The following is a 20,592-nucleotide window of genomic DNA, read 5'->3' on the forward strand; positions in this document are numbered from 1 at the left end:
GCACAACGACTGCAGTTTCCTATGGCGTTATTTTTGTGCCACTATTCTGAGCACACGTTAAAAAAAAATTGAGCACACATAAAAAAAGTTTGCAGGTGCAAGTGTTGCATTTTGAGGAGAAATTTATTTTGAGCGAAGAAAAGTTAAATTTGAATGAACAAAATTCATTGCTGGGTGCAAAAAATGTATTTCAGTGTTTGCTATTATCCATACACACACACAAAAGCAGCCCCTCTCGCTCAGTTTTTGCATTTGCGCTTGCTCGCAATGTGTTGCTTGCGCTCTCAACATTACTGCCCATGTGCGTTCAACTCTTTCTGTACACCGTTATATTTGTGCCACAAAACAAGCCAATCACAGACTTGGATGCAAAAGAATCTGATTGGTGGTTTTGGTCTCCAATCAGCTCGAAATGACGAAATGCAATATCTCAGAATGCATTTCGTCCAAAACTGAAACGAGGCAGTGGCTTCAGATGGATCTCAACCAGCTCACTTTGAGACACCTGAAAAAAGTTTGAAACTGTGAGATAACTGAACTGATCAAGTCAGTTCTTGACAAATTTATTCTCACTTTGTGTTCAGAAAACCAATGATCAACACTGAACAATGTCTAATCCTAACCCTCGGCCTAAACCTAACTATAACCAAATCGTAACCCTAACAATAAAACCACATTTTGACTCTCAAAAATGCCTTCAAACTTGTGGGGATGGGCATTTTGTCCCCATAAGTATCCGGTCTTTAAGTCTGACATCATTAGCTGTTTCCGGGTCCAAACTTTGCTTCTGGTCCACACTGCGGCATTGCTGAGAGTTAAAAACTGTCTAGTTTCTTTCATCTTTAACAAAATGATCAGTGTGGCTGCTCTACTAGGTGTAACAATTAAGTTTAACATCCAGACATCCATGAAAACAGAATTTATGAAGTTTAACAGAATTAGAAGTTAGGAGGGCATTAGCTCGCTAGTTTCCATCTAAATATAATACACCATGTTCTGACTGAGAGATTTCTGAAAAAATTCAAACGTACAGCTCTGCTATCACTTCTGACATAAATGAAAGCAGAAAACTAAACAGCAGTGACTTTTGTAGGGTTACTAAAGTTGTACTAGCTGGTATATAAGGATGTGGTACGTGGTGGCTAGCTACACAGCTATAGTTAGCATAATGTGAAACTGGAGGATGGACGCTAACTGTTTTCCACTCAATAAAAGTTAATGTGAGGGTTCCTGATGGTTAGGGACAAATACAAACGAATGGCAGGATGCTGTAAACAGACCAAACTTCAGTTAGAAGAACCACCAAGATAATCCATCCACAATATGAGGTTAGTCATTAATATGCCGCTCCATGGGCTGGGCTGAAGGTTTTAAAAACTGAGCTTTAAAACGTGCTGCTGATGAATAGCGGTAACATAAACCTAGAGAGGCTGACAAAATAAAACAACATAGCGCAGTGGTGGGACACGGTTCCAGCAGCAGCCTCTGATGTTAACTGGCAGCCCTTTATAGACTGCTGCTAATTGGCCCTCAAGCCATAACATTATCTGGGGTTACATACTAAGCTAAACTAATAAACTACACAAGCTTTATTTATATCAAGTCAATACTGTTGGTGCAGTGTGTAATTTTCCAGCTTTTTTTTTTTATACCTTATGAATATTTTCCTTATGGCAGCACAGTGTGTGTAACGGTTTATAGTGATGATTTCTTAATGTTGCAAATAATATTCTCTATTGAGTTTTTCTATTAAAATTTATATTACGTAGAAGAAGAAAAAAACAAGAACAAACAGAGTCAGAGCTGAAAAATCATCATGTTTTATTTTCTTATTTTTTCTGAACCCCAATTTAGAGTCACCAGTGAAGATGCGTGTCTTTGGATTGTGAGAAGAAGCCCGAGTCCTCAGAAGGGGAGAACATTCAAAGTCCACACAGAAGATCAGGAGATTAAACCAGGAACCTTATCCACTGCATCACCACATCACTTCTTCAAACTAACTCCCAGTGTCCACAGAACTTATTCTTTTAAATAATCATTATTCTGTTTTATAGAAATTGATGAACCTGGCCAACTATCAGTAGCATTAGCATTGTACATTTTAATCATTTAGCCTATTATTTCTTTTAGGATAAAGTCATGTTATTTATCAGTATTTATGTTATCTGTGCAAAAATGCACTACATGGCTGCTTTTGCCTGTGCAGGCTGTGAAATAAATAGAAATGCCCAGCAAAAAATTATATTGGGAGTATTCTAGACCAGCGGCCCCCAACCTTTTTTTTGCACCAAGGACCGGTTTATGTCCAACAATATTTTAACAGACTGGCCTTTAAGGTGTCGTGGATGAATACAACAAAATAAAACCAGTACCAGTTCCAAAAAAGAGATTTATTCATAAGATACGGGAAAAGACCCAGGGAAACCTAGTTAACGATAAAAACAATTAAAAAAATAACTATAAAAACCAATAAAAACCCTGAAAACCATAAATTTCACACCCAAGCCTCAACTCTCGCGGCCCGGTACCAAACGACTCACAGACCAGTACCAGTCCATGGCCCGGGGGTTGGGGACCGCTGTTCGAGACAACCCTGACAGTATGAATCATGTGACCATTTTTAACCCCACCACCCATATTTCACTACTAGCAGAGATAACACAGCTCATGTCTGGCTAACAAATAGGAAATTACCCTATGGTGTCTTTTGTTAAGTAAATAATTCATGTATTTTATTATCCTGAATTAATCATATTAATCCTTCATTATGTGAAGGATTCTTTACATGATCTTATTCGTCAGTCTTGGTGTAGACAGCGAGAGCGAAATCTGCAGTGATGTTGGGTTCATAGGTGGATGGGATGATCACATACTCTCCAGGTTCCAGACTGTGGAGTTCAATGAGATCTCGCCGAGTGCTGTAAGTCTTTTCTGCCTTCACAGGCCTGTTCCTCTGAAAGAAATCCTGTTGCAGGCGTCCTTGTGGGGTCTGGGAGAAATATGAAGGAATGTCTATGGTGGAGTCTCAGTGTACATTGTTATTAAAGTTATTAAAATGCTGAATTTACTGGTGTACTTTACACAGTCAAAGTTTCATATATTTGTTATTGTTTGTACTTACCCCTGGTGGAATCTGTTAATTGGAAAATGGTAAGAATAACTTCATTAAACTGTTTCGGACGAACCAATTTCCATAGTAACTTTAAATAATGAATGCGAAATCAGCGAAGACATTTTTTTAAATTATTAATGTCATTATTGTCTTACTAACTCAGCTGCTCAATTAGGTAAGTACTTTTGTCTTAATTACAGGATGATACAATTGTTTTAATAATTTTGTTTCTTGTCCTTCAGTATTCAGTTGCAGTATTTAACAATTATTTAAATTAAAGGAAGCACATTGAGAATGAATACCTTATAGATGGTAAGTCTAGTTCGGTGGAGGCTTATCTCTTTGCGATTTCCCTGATGAGGTTTCTGCATCAGGGAGAGCACGATGTTTTTGTCTCCTGGCTCCTTCTTGTCTATAACCGTCACTCGAATGCGATACTGAGGGTTTGTTGCAAAGGTGGCTACAGAGAGTGAGGAAACATTCATCTTGTTAGTTACATTTTAGAAATTTATGGTGGGTTTTGTGTTTGCACAGATAAAAGAAATATGTAAAAACTATATTATTCTTTTAGTGATAGTTAAAGTTTAGATAGGAATGAACTTGTCTTACAGTGTTTCACATTGCCACCTGCAGATTTCCCTGCTACCCAGCTGCCATCGTAAATCATGCAATTCCACTGACATTTTAAGTCACCATCAAGAAAGTTAGGGGTCTCACAGCAGATGGATACGTAAGCAAAATAGGAACAGAAGTCCTCCATTTGCATCCTGGCAGACGGATAAGCAGATAGAGATTTAAAAAAAAAAAAGGAAATAAAGATTAAATATTAACCAATAAGACGTATACTCTTTGGTATTGCATCAAAACGATATGATTTTGATTTTTTGTTTTTGAGTTCTTAAAAGCTTTTTTAAAATATTGAGAGTAATCAGTGTGCAAAATTTAGAATTTACCAGAACTCTCCATCGTCACGGTCGAAACACTTTTTTTTAACTTCTGGACTTACTTTGTCCCACAAATCTGACCTGAGAACACAAAACAAATAAATTAATGACAGACTTTAATACAGCAAAACAAATATATTTAATATACAAAAATATATGGCAAAGTCTAGTGCAGCATTTCTTTCTTGAGGTCGATAAATGTTTTCCACTGTGCTGAACACTCTCCTTTAATATGTGACAATGTTTGTCATTTTTTTCATTTGGCTGGAAGTTCTTGAGTTGTTATTCTTTATAATAGAAAGCATCCTCTGATCATCCACCACTATTGTTCTCTGTGGATGTCAGTTGTCAGTTGTGTAGGTGCAACGCTAGTACAAATTGTGTCATTGTCAGCGATATATGGACGTTGTATGTTGTTTAATTAAGTCATGTACTTGTCGCTCCATTTTCCGTTCCACTCCTGTTTACCCCATGGGTTCATGACTTGCACCAGTCGTACTTTGGAGCCGTTTAATTCCACCTTCAGATGAAATAATGAAGTGAAGACATCAGGTATTGGAAATGCTTCAGTAATGGTATCACATTATCACATTCATTGATACTATCACAATTTTTGCAATTAAGTTTTCTTAGCTCTTGTTTTCACTCTTTCCCTATGCTGAATGTAAATTTCTAGCTTCATGGTTTACCTCAGTGACACCTGTGATGGAATAGGCATGCCGCTTCACCAATCCAGTGTCAGCCGAAGGACCCTGAAAAAGACAGAACAAGGGTTGTTTTTTTAATCTATTGTTATTGATTTTTGTTGGGGGGGTTTGTCTGTTTTTTACCTCTTCGTAGGCAGTCCAGCAACAAATCAGTGATTGACACTGAGTTGCTCTGTTTAATGTGAGCCAAAGTTCACCATGGCCAGCTGAGTTCATCTCCTTCAGTTTGTAAGTCTGGTTTACACCTCCAGTGAAGTCTTTGCAGGCCTCTGATGGAAACCCAGCATGCATGTCTGCATACGAGCCACAAAGTCTGAAGGAGGCACCCAGAAGGAGAAACATTTTTAAATCAATGACATTCATGTCAGAAATGTGACCTTCTAAACTGATTTACATGAAAGTGTGAGAGATGGTTATTTACTTGGCATATGCCTTCTCCAGCAGAGGAGCCCAGAACTCATTTCCACATTTCGAGGACACAGACAGTAACCGCTTTTTTTTCGTTGGCAGATTGTCATCAATGACAACATCTACCCACTTTCCAAACCTCCAGAACTGAAACAGAGAGGACAGCTAAGAATCAATCAGAGGTGGCAAAAGTAGCGAGATTCTGTACTTTGATCTAGATTAGATTTCTGTACTAGAAGTAAAGATACTAGTGTTAAAAAATACTCCAGTAAAGGTTGATGTACTGACTCCACTTCTTCACTTTCTTTTTAAAAGTAATAAAGTACAGGCTCTGAAATGTACTCAAAGTAAGAAAGTAAAATGTAGCTCTTTGGAGGACATTTCTAAGATAAGCTGAACATCAGCAGAGAAACAGAAGGAAAATACAAACACCTCCATTTTTTGTTGCCTAGATTGTAGGCGTGACTTTGCCTCTAAACAGAAAATAAGTCGGCAAGAGGTTAAAGTGAGATTCTGCATGTAGGGCCGAAAACCAGTTTTAACCCTCTCAAGGCAGGCGTTGCAGATTTGCAACAGTTAAAAACTAACAACCTGATTACCCCACATACATATTTTATGAGTTTTTTTTACTCAGAAGTACCACTGCAGGACTTGGTTGTGCATTAGCAACAAAAAGTTTAATTTGAGCCTGAGGGGGTTAATGGCTCAGAGTGGGGAAAACAACTCACAATAATTTCTATTAAGAGCTCCATTCAGTGATAGTTCAGATTTCATCATCATCCATCCATGACAGTAAAGCAAACTAACCTGTTTATCCTGCACTGACCTGCAAAGCTTTTTCAAGCAACCTCTGAATAACACAGCAAGTCTGCCTCAGCTTGTTTTTCAGCAGGTTTCACAGCATAAAAAAACACTGTTCCCCTTGTACTGGGGAAAGGGATTATCTTTCATGTGTTACTGTTTAAGCTCAAATCAGTTTGATGTTTGAAGGCTCGCAGTGACGTGAAACAATAACTCACCTCAAATATGTTAAAACAAAAGTAGCGAGGCTGTTTGGAAAATGTATGGAGTAGAAAGTATAGATATTTGTTTAAAATGTAGGGAGTAAAAGAAAAAAGTTGTCAGAAAAATAAATACTCAAGTACAGATACCTGAAAATTACAAAGTATTTGTACTTTGTTACTCACCACCTCTTGAATTATTAACCACAATGTGTTGTGTTTCTGTTTTATAAAAGTATTCTTTAGACACATTTATTAATCCTTTGTTACCCTGAAGTGAAATATTCCTGCATAGTTCTCAAAGGACTGGTCCATTGGCACAACTTGTGCCATCAGATTTTCTTGGAAGGTCAGTGCAGATATTGCAGACACAAACCAGCAGTTACCTGTTAAAAGGAGGAAACTAATAGTTTTCTCAAGCTGTGGAACATAGTTGTCATTGTCATTAGCTATAGGCAAGAAAGTTTTGCTTACCCACTTTGCCTTGTCCAAAGTCAAATCGTGACATACCATCTTTACTGAAAGCAGGCTGATCCTTCTTTCCTTGTTCTCTCAATAAATCCTTGAAAAGACAGTGGAGAAAAATATGCTGACAAGCATGTAAAAAGAATCTGTTTTTCCTACTGTACAGAAACGCTAACTAACAATCCATCAGATTTCGAAGTGAAAGAAAAATAAATATATTTAAAATGATTTTACTGCTGGTCGAAGCCATTTCACTTCACTCTCCTGTGAGGGACTCATATTAGGCAGGTCACCCAAAGAAAGACCGTTTGGTGGGAACTCATTGTCCACAAACAGTTCTCCTTTGTGGAGGCAGTCAGCTTTTATCTGAGTGAAGTCCTGATTTTTGAACTTGGCAGGGTTGGAGGGGCTTCCCTCGCTGCCATCCTGGTAATGCAAGTTGACGAGACAAGTTTCAGATTTAGCCATGATGATGATGACAGAGTCTTCAGAGAGATTCTGGTGCAAGGAAAAAAAAATTCAGAGACACAAAACTCTAATTTAAAAGTTTTTCTTGAAAGAACAGAGATTATTACCTGTGCACAGTGGCAAGCAACTGATTCTTCCTTGCAGGAGAAGCACCTTGGAATTGCCAGATGTGATATGTGCAGCATCTTATATTCACACTGTCTTACACAAGTTTGAAATCCCACCCCCAAAAATGTAGAACAGCTATTATAGGCTGTGGCTGAGAGGAATGGGTTGGACAACAAAATAGATTTTCTCTGGAAAAAGCAGGTGCAAAACCATGACACCTGATATTTTGATTTCTTGCAATTTGCATATTGCTCCATCTGCTGAAATCCAGCATGGGTTTGGACATGTTCACACACAGTCAACAACCAGGCATGAAGTCTAACTTTCAATAATTTGCTGTGCTTACACTTGTATTAGAAAAAAAAATTGTATATACATTCTTACCATGCACACTGTGGCATCAAATAATGTAGTGTTTTCATTTTAGCACAATATAACTGAATAAATAAATACAGTTTGTTTGTTTGCTACGGAGCCCCGCAGGGGACATGGGAGAGAAAAAAAATTAAGACGGACTTTTGCGAGATCTCGCAAAACTAACTCGGGAACTCGCAAAAGTTTTGCGAGATCTCGCAAAACAAACTCGGGATCTCGCAAAACTTTTGCGAGCTCTCGTAAAACAAACTCGGGATCTCGCAAAACTTTTGCGAGCTCTCGCAAAACAAACTCGGGATCTCGCAAAACTTTTGCGAGATCTCGCAAAAGTTTTAGCCACATTCTTCGGACGTTGGCTCGAAGCCGACCGGGAGGTCGAGGCACGATGTGCCGGGAAAGCGGTGTTCCTCCCGGCTGTAGTAGGTCTCGACCTCCCATTAGCTCGAAGCTAACGGGAGGTCGAGACAGCAGCACGTTTAAGCTTAAGCTGTTGTTAGAATGTATTTATTATTACTTTCTACACCAGAATCTTTTTCTACGTAGCTGACGGCTGGTAACTGTGCGGGGGCGGATCTAGCAAAGTTTAGCCAGGGGGGCCGATAGGGCATTAACAGGGAAAAGGACAGCACAAAGACATACTTTTCTTTCTTATTCTCATTTAAAATGACTAGCTTTTAATAAATAATTATCCCAATCTTACACCCAAAGTTTTAATCTGATGTGAAATGTATAGAAGTCCATTACTGTATATAGTAACTATTAAGTCTAATATACCCTAGTAAGCTATAGTACTTTTTCCTTTGGGAAGGTACGATCTGTGCAGTCTGCAATTCTGTTGAAGAAAGATGTAGAATCTATTTAATTATTCTTCAAAATTAATTGATTTCTGTGCATTTTTTTTTCACACTGCATCAAATTAAAGTTGATTACGTCGATTAAGCATCATGAGGTGGAGGGTGGGTGGTTCCCTATTTTTTTGTTTTTTTTGTGCTGGGAGTTTGCAGCCCTATTAGGCTACATTCACACTGCAGGTCTTAATGCTCAATTCCAATTTTTTGATCAAATCCGATTTTTTTGTCTGCTTGTTCACACTACAAATAAAATGTGACAGCAAACACGCTCTAGTGTGAACGCTCAAAGCGGCCCGCATGCACAAAATAAGATGTCACACACACCGCGCTCTGTTTAGACCCAGAGCAAACAGTATTGTTTGACTGATGGCCCTTAATATAAAGACTTCGGACTTTACGTTTCCCAATTTTTGCTTTAAGTTATTTTGTTATTTACATAATAATGTAGATAACCTAATAATTATCCTTATTGCTGTTTTAGAGAGGAGTGGTGCTTCAAAGGATAGTTGCAGATTTCTGTCAGAATCTGCAGATTATACAGTACAAATAAAATGTTCACGTTGTCTTCCCAACAGTTTCACTGACATCTACACTGGATGGCCAGGAAGCGTTCACGATGTCTTTGCGGGCGCTTCTCCGGCGCTGATAATTGCCGTCTGTCTTGTGTCAGTGACGTAAAAGACGGATTTAATGCAACATGACCGTTCAAACAGCAGATATGTATCGGATTCAGTACCACATACTAGTGATGGGATTTCCGGCTCTTTTTAGAGAACCGGCTCTTTCGGCTCAGCTCACTAAAAAGACCCGGCTCTTTCGGCTCCCAACTGGCTCTTCAGGTTGTTTTGTTGCTTTAATTAATTAATTATCAACAACAATATAAAATTATGCACAAAAGGAATTAGTAATGTAAAAAAACGTGGTTTTCTTTATGTATGTTTATATATAAATATTTATGGGGGCCCCTAGAGACAAAGCACGTACAAACTCCAAAACACATTTCCAGCGTTAACTGAACTTCCAAAACAGAGCTACCTAGATCACTTAAATTACACAATCGAATTCATATGTCTATTGTTTTTGTATTAATACACAAACACTCATATATATATATATATATATGTATATATATATGTACCACACACCCAATCCGATTGTTGGTACTTCCTGGCTTGTGTAGCCACTAGGTAACAAAAGCTCAACACGGCCCCTAGCATCCTGGAGCACTTCCGTTGTGTTTTGGCGTTTGTACGTGCTTTGTCTCTAGGGGCCACTGTAAATATACTTTTATTTATTCACTCTACATAAAATGTAATAAATAAATTATAAAATACAGAAACCAACTATTTACATTTCATACATTTCAACTTTTAACTACTTAAATTTTCAGCTTTTTCCTTTTAAACAAATTTAAAGTGAAACAACACAAAACACTGCAAACCACAACACAATAAAATATAAATTTAAATATGGAAAAAAAAAAAAAGGAAAAAAAAAGAACACCCAGATCTTTAATTAAGGGAAAGGTTCAACTGACTGCGTTTTATCTTCCCATTGCACTGATGAGTGGACAGTTCTTAGGTGCCTGTGCATGTTGTTTGTGGAGCCGGCTCTACGTGATATCCTTTTCTTGTAGACTCTACACTCTGCCTTTGTTTTGTCAATAAGATTGAAATGGTTCCAGACTTTGCTTCTTTTCTTGGTGTCACTCATTTTCTTTACTGTACCTTTCCAATGTGACGGTGTTGTCTCTTGTTGTTGCTCCCGGCTCTCTTTCTTTCCCTCTCCCTCCTGCTCTTGTTGTGTGCTACTGCTGTTGCGAGTGTAACTACCGCCCCTCCCCCCTCTGCTCAGCGCTGAGCTGAGGGGGGAGGGGCGCAAACGCAAGGCACTGTTTGCTGTCTCTGCTCAGCGCAAACACAAGGGTGACTTGCAGCGTGAAGCGAAAAAAAGTGAAAGAGAGGGCAGGAGAAAGAAAAAAAAAACCCACGGCTTCCAATAAGGAGCCGGCTCTCATCGTTCACTTCAAAGATCCGGCTCTAAGAGCCATTTGGTTCGCGACCGACCCATCACTACCACATACGAAAGTGACCGAGATCAGATTTGAAAATATCGGATTTGTGCCGTTCACACTGTCATACCATGATCGGATATGGGTCGCATAGTGTCAAAAAAATCGGATTTTATGCGCTTTCGCCTGCAGTGTGAACGTAGCCTTAGTTAGGTTGCTTACTCTTTAAAATACCAGAATAGGGAGGATGGAGTAGGTTTAACTTTATTAGATTGATCAGTATTGCTGAACTATGAAATATTTTGGGTGCAGTGTATTTTTTGCATACAGGTATAACAGAATAGCTTTAGTGTTGTTGTTTATTTAAACTTGAGTATGAACTTATACAAAAAGCAGCAAGATATTTTAAAAAAAAGTTTTATTGATTAAAAAACACACTATATCGGATTCATATCGGTATCCGCAGATATCCAAATTTATGATATCGGTATCGGACATAAAAAAGTGGTATTGCGCCATCTCTACTTTGACTTCAGCAGCAAGCAGGCGCACCGAGGACTCTTGCGCTCACTTTTCGCGTATAGACTTTTGAAAAAACAATGGTGAAAATTATAAGTCTGTATCATAATGTCTGGTGTTTTCGTGTTTGTTGGTTTGTTTTTATTTTGTTTTATTTTGCGAGTTGGTTATTAGATGCTGCTCCAGCCAGCCAGTGAATCCCCCGCCGCCCCGCCCTCTCCTCCATGTGCTGCAAGCAGCAGGCGCACCTCGCAAAACGGAGGGCGTCCTTACTCCCAGCAAATGGGCGATAGAAAACCTATGCCATCCCCAGTATGCGCTGGCATGATGTCGGGGCAGCATGAGTATGATCAATTTTTTTTTTTTTTGCCTGTGGCAACCGCCCGTGTCGCCCATATCTAAAACCGCTACTGTGTGTGTGTTTATTAGTAGTTTTAAACCTTGTGATCCACAAAACAGCATAAGAGTAAAAGAAGAACTGACTGCGTTACAGTCAGTGCGGGAGCAGAGGCTTCGCTCATGCGTGATTCATTTGTAGTTTGGACGCATAGGTGTGCACATCTCCTGCCCTGATAGCAGCTGGGGGCTTTGGCACGGCAAGGTGCCCACAGCAGCACCCGCTGCTTGTTGAGAGTAAGAGCGTTTTCATGTCAAAAAGTCATCATAAATAAGTCTCCAATAACACCAGAAAAAGTCACCAGATTTGTCGTTAGTTGGTTTTTAGAAAAAAAGTCGCTAAGGGGGTCTGAAAACTCACTGAATATAGCGACAAAGTCGCTAAGTTGTAGTGATGTGTCATTCGCGAACGGCTCCAAAGCACATCAAACCCCGAAACACGTAAAAACTCCAAAACATGCCAAAACACGTAAAAACTCTATAGCACGTACAAACAACGAAACACGTACAAACCCCGAAGCACGTAAAAATTCCAAAACACGTAAAAACTCTATAGCACGTACAAACCCCGAAGCACGTAAAAACTCCGAAGCACGTACAAACTCCAAAACACAACAGAAGTGCTCCAGGATGCTAGGCGCAGTGTTGAGCTTTCATTACCTAATTGCTACACAAGCCAGGAAGTACCAACGATAGGATTTGGTATGTGGTAGTAACAGATAGAAATGTGTATTGGAGTTTGTACGTGCTTTGTCTCTAGGGGCCACTGTAAATATTAATATATAAAAATATATAAATAAAACCACTTTTGTTTTTACATTAGTAATTCCTATTGTGCATAATTTTATATTATTGTTAATAATATATTAATTAAAGCAACAAAACAACCTGAAGAGCCGGTTGGGAGCCGAAAGAGCCGGCTCTTTTTAGTGAGCCGAGCCGAAAGAGCCAGTTCTCTAAAAAGTGCCGGAAATCCCATCAATACTAAGTTGGGAACACTGCTTGCTGCTGCTAAAACTAAACAGAGCTCCCTGAAAGGCACAGCCAATCACGTTGGCCATATTTGTCACATGAGGTAGGACTCCAGTAGGGAACGTAATTTAACTCTTTCTGCACCGCTAGGTGAATGAGACGCTGACAGATCGTTTTTTTTTTTCTTTCTATCGGGTTTGTTTTTCTTTACTCGAAAAGATCAAATATTGGTGGGGACAATTCAATAATCGCTGGATATTGGTGGGGACATGTCCCTTCCGTCCATGCCAAATCTACGCCCTTGGTGACATTGTAATCTCGGTTCTCTGCGTGAGAGACCATCTCTCCACCTTCAGGCCACTCGGAGAGATGTTCCGCTGAAACTATCACCGGTGTTACGTTTTATACGTAAGCTGTGGGGTGTGGCCGGGCTGGCCGGAGTGTCTTAAAGAAGTATCTACACGCCATGACCAAGAGGGTGTCATACCCCGTACATATGGAATATGTAACGGAGAGGAGAGAGAGTCTCTCACACAGAGAACCAAGGTTACAATGTAACCGCACGGTCTGCAGAGGTTCCCAGTATGGTCAGGAGAGCCTGTCCTGCCTCTCATGACGGCACGTTACTAGATAGAAGTTAGGTCCATTTTAACACAAATTTCAGATTTACAGGCTGGAATGATACTTAGTAAAAACAATTCAAGAAAAGAAGTACTTCTCTACATGCTGTAAGTCCTAGACCTGCATGTTTAGAGCTGATCAACATCTTGATTAACAAATAAACAACTCAGGATCTGATGTTAAATAATGTTTTATACTTCTGCATAACATACAGTTTGGAAGTTACACACAAATATCAGATTTATGCATGGTCCTGCTGTTTCCAGAGGGAAACATATTCAGAAAACATGTGCTTACAGTGCTTTTGTAATGAGGGAAAAGGAGAAGGAAGAGGGAGGTCCTTTTCCACCAGGTGCTCGCTGCACTATATGAGTGACCTTCGTTGAAATATTGAATGCAGTACTGTAGGGTGTCTGATCCTTCAGCCTGGTCTGTGTCCCGCAAAAGCTCCAGAGACCATCCACAGGAAGCACAAAAAGGAGTGAAGAGGCTGAAGCTAACGCCACAAACATTTTCCATTTATCTATGTAGTGCAGCGAGCACCGTCAGGGTAATAAATGTAACGAAGCGCTGTGAGGACTTAGTTTCTAGACGTTTGTTGACATCCCGAGTTTAGCTGCTGTTTCTTCTTCTGCCGCTAATTTAAAGGCGCTTTACCGCCACCTGCTGGTCTGGAGTGTGGACCGTGACGGTTTTAAGGCCTGGATATTTTCTTAAGAAAACCCCCATGACATTTAAAAACATCATTATCTCACCCATAATCTCTTCAAACATTAACTGAACACTACTTCTCTGAAAAGCCCTCGTTTAGCAGACTACAAATCACTTTTCTGTACTACAAGAAAAGTGGAGGAGCAAGCCTAATCGTTGAGTCACTTCTGGTATTTCAGACAATCCCTTACCGTCAAGAGCCATTTGTTAATTTGTTGCGGACTTGTTAAAGTGTTTTCTTAAATGTTATTTTGTTGTAATTTTTTTAATTTGTTTTTTTTATGTAAAAGTGTTTTTGGAAATGTTATTTTGTTGTCAATTTTTTATTTGTTTTTTTTTATGTAAAATTGTTTTCGGAAATATTATTTTGTTGTTGATACTGTAAATGTGATTTGCACTTCCCAGCCACCGTAGGATCCATGATCAGGAGCAGGGGCGGATCTAGAAGGGTGGCATGGGGTGGCAAGTGCCACCCCAGTTTTACATATGACAGTGTTGTTTATTAAAATAAGATAGCATTAACAGTTTGAGCGTAGTTACAGTCAACAGTAAATATAAATGCTAAAACTGAATATATTGGATAGTGTTCCCCCCTGCACCATTAACAAATGGTTCAGTCCATAGCAGGACCAGCTTTTTTCTTGTTTTCAGTAGCAAGTGATGCTTATGATTGTAACAGAGCACATTTTGAACAACACCATGGGAATTTTGGATTTTACACAGGTGGTTGGATGTTGCACTCAGGAAATGGAAGGAAGGTGAGTGTTATTAACCCTCTGTCGTCCACGGACATGCTGCACCTCCAAATCACATGACTATTTTAAGCTGACATAGCAACAAGCTGCAGCCATGCTGAATCTCTAATTCCACCCACATTGAAAGTTTGGACTTCAAAGTTTTTAAATTTTAATTACAGGCCAGTAAATCCAGAGTTATGATAATATATATAATTCAATTCAATTTTATTTATATAGCGCCAAATCACAACAAAAGTCGCCTCAAGGCGCTTCATAGATACAGAGAAAAACCCAACAATCATATGACCCCCTATGAGCAAGCACTTTGGCGACAGTGGGAAGGAAAAACTCCCTTTTAACAGGAAGAAACCTCCGGCAGAACCAGGCTCAGGGAGGGGCGGCCATCTGCTGCGACCGGTTGGGGTGAGAGAAGGAAGACAGGATAAAAGACATGCTGTGGAAGAGAGACAGAGGTTAATAACAGATATGATTCAATGCAGAGAGGTCTATTAATACATAGTGAGTGAGAAAGGTGACTGGAAAGGAAAAACTCAATGCATCATGGGAATCCCCCGGCAGCCTACGTCTATTGCAGCATAACTAAGGGAAGATTCAGGGTCACCTGGTCCAGCCCTAACTATATGCTTTAGCAAAAAGGAAAGTTTTAAGCCTAATCTTAAAAGTAGAGATAGTGTCTGTCTCCTGAATCCAAACTGGAAGCTGGTTCCACAGAAGAGGGGCCTGAAAACTGAAGGCTCTGCCTCCCATTCTACTTTTAAATACTCTAGGAACAACAAGTAGGCCTGCAGAGCGAGAGCGAAGTGCTCTAATAGGGTGATATGGTACTACAAGGTCATTAAGATAAGATGGGGCCTGATTATTTAAGACCTTGTATGTGAGGAGCAGGATTTTGAATTCAATTCTGGACTTAACAGGAAGCCAATGAAGGGAAGCCAAAACAGGAGAAATATGCTCTCTCTTTCTAGTCCCTGTCAGTACTCTTGCTGCAGCATTTTGGATTAGCTGAAGGCTTTTCAGTGAGTTTTTTGGACATCCTGATAATAATGAATTACAGTAGTCCAGCCTGGAAGTAATAAATGCATGAACTAGTTTTTCAGCGTCACTCTGAGACAGGATATTTCTAATTTTAGAGATGTTGCGCAAATGGAAGAAAGCAGTCTTACATATTTGTTTAATATGTGCGTTGAAGGACATGTCCTGGTCAAAAATGACTCCAAGGTTCCTCACAGCGTTACTGGAGGCCAAGGTAATGCCATCCAGAGTATGAATCTGGTTAGATACCATATTTCTAAGATTTTCAGGGCCGAGTACAATAACCTCAGTTTTATCTGAATTAAGAAGCAGAAAGTTAGCGGCCATCCAGGTCTTTATGTCTTTAAGACATTCCTGCAGTTTAACTAATTGGTGTGTGTTATCTGGCTTCATGGACAGATAGAGCTGGGTGTCATCGGCATAGCAGTGAAAATGTATGCTATGTCTTCTAATGATGCTGCCTAAGGGAAGCATGTATAATGTAAACAGAATTGGTCCTAGCACTGAACCCTGTGGAACTCCATAATTAACCTCAGTGTGTGAAGAGGACTCTCCATTTACATGCACAAATTGGAGTCTATTAGATAGATATGATACAAACCACTGCAGTGCAGTACTTGTAATACCTACAGCATGTTCTAATCGCTCTAATAGGATATTATGGTCAACAGTATCGAACGCTGCACTGAGGTCTAGCAGGACAAGCACAGAGATGAGTCCACTGTCAGAGGCCATAAGAAGATCATTTGTAACCTTCACTAAAGCTGTTTCTGTGCTGTGATGAGCTCTGAAACCTGACTGAAACTCTTCAAATAAACCATTCCTCTGCAGATGATCTGTTAGCTGTTTGACAACTACTCTTTCAAGGATTTTTGATATGAAAGGAAGGTTGGAGATTGGCCTATAATTAGCTAAGACTGCTGGGTCTAGAGATGGCTTTTTGAGTAAAGGTTTAACTACAGCCAGCTTGAAGGCCTGTGGTACATAGCCGATTATTAGAGATGAGTTGATCATATTTAAGATCGAAGAATTAATTAATGGCAGGACTTCTTTGAGCAGTTTTGTAGGAATGAGGTTTCTGGTAGTTAGAATGACTCGGGGGTGTTGATTCATTTAAACTAACATAATCATCCTGCTGCAACCAGGTTTCTGTAAGGCAGAGTAAATCAATTTGTTGATCAATTATTAAGTCATGTACTAACAGAGACTTGGAGGAGAGAGACCTAATATTTAATAATCCACATTTCACTGTTTTACTCTTTGGTTCAGATGTGGATACTGTACTGTTCTTTCTTTGTAATTGTTTATGTTTAAGTTGTTTGTTGCTGGTTTTTAGTTTGTTTTTTGTCTTTTTGGAAGCTGACACAGTCTCTATGGAGATGGGTTTTTGGGGGGGTAGCAGGAGGAGAGAAGCTGCAGAGAGGCGTGTAAGACTGCAACTCTGCTTCCTGGTCCCAACTCTGGATAGTCATATTTTGGGGGGGTTTAATAAATTTGTCCATATTTCTAGAAATGAGAGCTGCTCCATCCAAAGTGGGATGGATGCCGTCTCTCCTAACAAGACCAGGTTTCCTCCAGAAGGTTTGCCAATTATCTATGAAGCCCACATCGTTTCTGGGACACCACTCAGACAGCCAGCAATTTAAGGAGAACATGCGGCTAAACATGTCACTCCTGGTCTGATTGGGGAGGGGACCAGAGAAAACTACAGAGTCCGACATTGTTTTAGCAAAGTTGCACATCGATTCAATATTGATTTTAGTGACCTCCGATTGGCGTAACCGGGTGTCATTACTGCCGACGTGAATTATGATTTTACTGAATTTACGTTTACCCTTAGCCAGCAGTTTTAAATTTCCTTCAATGTCGCCTGCTCTGGCCCCTGGAAGACAATTGACTATGGTTGCCGGTGTCTCTAGCTTCACATGTCTGAGAACAGAATCACCAATTACCAGAGTTTGACCCCCGGCGGGTGTGTCACCGAGTGGGGAAAAACGGTTAGACACATGAACGGGTTGGTGGTGTACCTGGGGCTTCTGTTTAGGACTATGCTTCCTCCTCACCGTGACCCAGCCGCCCTCTTTCCCCAGCTGCTTGGGGTCTGCCGGGGAACAGCTAGCGGGGCCTACGCTATCTTCGGCTGCACCAGCTACAGGGGCCTGGCTAGCTACGGGTGAATGAAGGGTGCGAAGCCGAGTCTCCAATTCAGTAATCCTGGCCTCCAGAGCTGCAAATATGCTACATTTGTTACAGATATCATTACTGCTAAAGGAGGCCGAGGAGTAACTAAACATCTGACACAATGAGCAAGAAAGTGCAGGAGGGACAGGTGAAGTAGCCATGGTGCTAACGAGTCGGCTACGAGCTAAGCTAAGCTAGCGAAACAGTACAGAGACAGTGAGTGAATACTTTGGCTATAAATTAGGTAGTGAGTACACAGAAAGTGTGCTTCGGATGAAGCACGTGAAGATTATACTATGAAAGAAGAATGTATTTAAAAGTTGTTAATTAAATTGCTAAGCAAATAAGCTACTCAGAAACACCACTGTGTTTGAGCAGGAACAGGAAGTGATACTCTACGCTTTTTTCTAAATACTGTCATCACATTTTTGTGTGTGTTTTAAGCGTTTTCTAAGGACAGCGCGAAAACAGTAAAGAAAGGGAAAAAAGCCACCTCTTTCCTATCGGTGGAAAAATGTACCATGTCGACCAAATTTTAAAAAAAGTCAACATGTGGGATTTGGTTGTTTAGGAAGAGGGAAAAGTTTTGGGAGTGACAGTAACGGCAGCGAGACAGCCAGCGAGAGAGAAAGAGAGAGAGAGTTTTTAGATGTGGGAGATTTGAGACGTTTAGTGTGGAGTGTATACTTAGTGTGTTGTGCCTTGTGTAGCTGTTCTGTTTTGTAGTCGTTTTGTTTTGTGTGTCAGGGAGGCCACTAATGAATGTCACAGAGGCACATTTGCAATGTAAACACTGTCACTAAGTAGAAAACCAGCGGAGTGATACACCTCCTGTTGTCAGGCCTGCAGGTTTATCCCTGTGCTGTTCTCCTCTGTCTTTTGGTGGACAAACTTTTTTTTTACTGGCACACATAATTTGTGGGGCATCTTATTGCGAAACCTGATTGTTCTTTTTTAGTAACATTTTTAAATGGTTGTAGAAAATGAAAAAAACGGCAGGTGTATTGGCTGCATTTTTAGATAAATAGTAGGGGTGCAACAATACTCATTAGTGATGTGCGATACCACTGATTTCCTTTCCGATCCAATACCAAGTAATATTCAGGGTGGTATCGACGATACTGATCCGATACCGATACTTTGTACAAAAACGTATTTTATTTATTGTATCTCAAATTATAGTTTCATAATGATTACAGGACATCAGATTGCTTGTTCTTATCACTTAATAATGCAGAATTCATCATATAGAAATAAAGAACCTGAAGTTGTGCGCTATTTGAACGCCTTGCCTGCCTGCACCTGTCCCTCTCCTCTTCAGTTCGCCTCAACATACGCTCGTCATATTCTGTGATATGATTTACTCTGAGGTTTTTGACAAATTTTTGGTGTTGCCACAACACCTCACTTTCTTGCCACATGTATCGCAAACCACGTCTCGGCTGTTTGTGGATGTAAAATACGTCCGCACATAACTCCAATTACGCTCAGCCATTGTTGTGAGTGCGCACGCCAAGGGGCTGCCACATTTATACAGCCATATTTTGCACATGACTATGAAAGGTGGAAGAGGAAGTAGTTCCTTCCAATTGTAGACAATCCGAATGAAATAGTTTCTTTCCACTGTGTTCCTGTTAATGATAAACTACAAATTTACCCTAAATTACTAAAATATCGATATTTTAATGTGAGAATCGATTCTAGAACATAAATGATTGGTATCGGAGGAATCGATATTTCAGTATCGATCCGCACATCACTAATACTCATCGATATTGAACCGTTCGATACAGTGCTTTCAGTTCAGTGCGCATATGTATGGAACAATACAAAATTTTTTATTTATTTCATCAACTTTTCTTTTGACGATGCGTTCGACTACTCCGCCTAGGCTGCACTGTCGAGTGCAGATCCACTGAGCGCAGCGCAATCTAGCAAGACAGAAGCTAAGCTCGTTGCAACATGGCAACTGCCTCAACGCTACCCGAAATTGAACCTCCCCCACCCTCATTCAGATCCGGCATTTGGAACTATTTTGGTTTTCATGTGAAGCATGACCCTGATGGTAAGCGCGTTATGGACAAAAGTAAAACAGTATGTTGGATGTGCCATGCAATGCTCAATTGGTGGGAACTAGTGCGTTAGCGCAGTTAGCTTGTTAACGTGTTGACGCCGTTCAGCCCCACACACGGGGCGATCCGCGGTAGCACGTTAACGGAGATTTGCGGCGTTATGACGTTAATGACATTTTAACGAGATTAACGCTGACAGCACTAGTGGGTACACAACGACTGCTCATTTACGCCAACATCATCCTAGTGCAAAGACAAGTGGAAGCAGACAAAAACAACAAGCACGCATGCTACAAACTTTACCCGAGTCATTTAGACAGCCGTTAGCACATGATTCTCCTTATGGGAACCTGATAGGTTTAATATGCTGCTGAGAATATGGCCCTGAAGAAGTGTATAGTATAGCTTTTATTTTGGAAAGAGACATTTCTCTGTAATAAACTCTCTTTTCCAAAGATGAGTGATTTCTCAATCAGATAGATTTATTTATTTTTATTATTTTGTTGTTTCAGCAACATTATTTAAAAACTGTACTTTTGAGTTAAAATGTCTATTTATAATTTTAATAAATGACAAATTAAAAAGGCATGAACATTTTTTTGTATCGAAAAAATATCGAACTGTGACACCAAAGTATCGAACCGAACCGTGAATTTTGTGTATCGTTGCACCCCTAATAAATAGCTTTATATTTATATTTGCATTTCAAGTTATAAAAATGTACTCAACATGTCTGTAGGGGTTTTTTTTACAGTAAAAAAAATACTACTAGGATCTTTAAGTTCTTTGTGTGATTTCAGATCAGTAATAGTACTATTAATAGTAATAGTAGTACTAATGCAGTATGTCAGTGAAAAAAACAACTAAATTCAGTTGAGCT

General features: G+C 39.8%; 1 protein-coding gene across 3 annotated transcripts; it reads right to left on the minus strand.

Moving 5' to 3' along the window:
• Positions 1-1,804: 1,804 nt before the first annotated feature.
• On the minus strand, positions 1,805-7,795 carry LOC146379261 (calpain-1 catalytic subunit-like). 3 transcript variants are annotated; one of them, XM_084940468.1, is made up of 13 exons: positions 7,213-7,795; positions 6,872-7,063; positions 6,647-6,734; positions 6,443-6,558; positions 5,185-5,318; positions 4,887-5,076; positions 4,746-4,808; positions 4,491-4,576; positions 4,066-4,137; positions 3,722-3,879; positions 3,415-3,572; positions 3,122-3,133; positions 1,805-2,989 (listed from the first exon to the last, which is right to left on the minus strand). In XM_084940468.1, exons 1-13 carry the CDS (start codon positions 7,468-7,470, stop codon positions 2,792-2,794), a joined length of 1,725 nt encoding a protein of 574 aa, XP_084796594.1. In that variant the 5' UTR covers positions 7,471-7,795; the 3' UTR covers positions 1,805-2,791. The 3 variants fall into 3 exon arrangements, with proteins under 3 accessions (XP_084796594.1, XP_084796593.1, XP_084796595.1); XM_084940467.1 differs by having other exon boundaries at positions 6,872-7,135; positions 7,213-7,792; XM_084940469.1 differs by lacking the exon at positions 7,213-7,795 and having other exon boundaries at positions 6,872-7,206.
• Positions 7,796-20,592: the final 12,797 nt, after the last annotated feature.

Source organism: Perissodus microlepis, chromosome 10 (genome assembly GCF_051167445.1).
Source record: "Perissodus microlepis isolate ML-2025 ecotype Zambia chromosome 10, ASM5116744v1, whole genome shotgun sequence".
NCBI classification, from domain to species: domain Eukaryota; kingdom Metazoa; phylum Chordata; class Actinopteri; order Cichliformes; family Cichlidae; genus Perissodus; species Perissodus microlepis.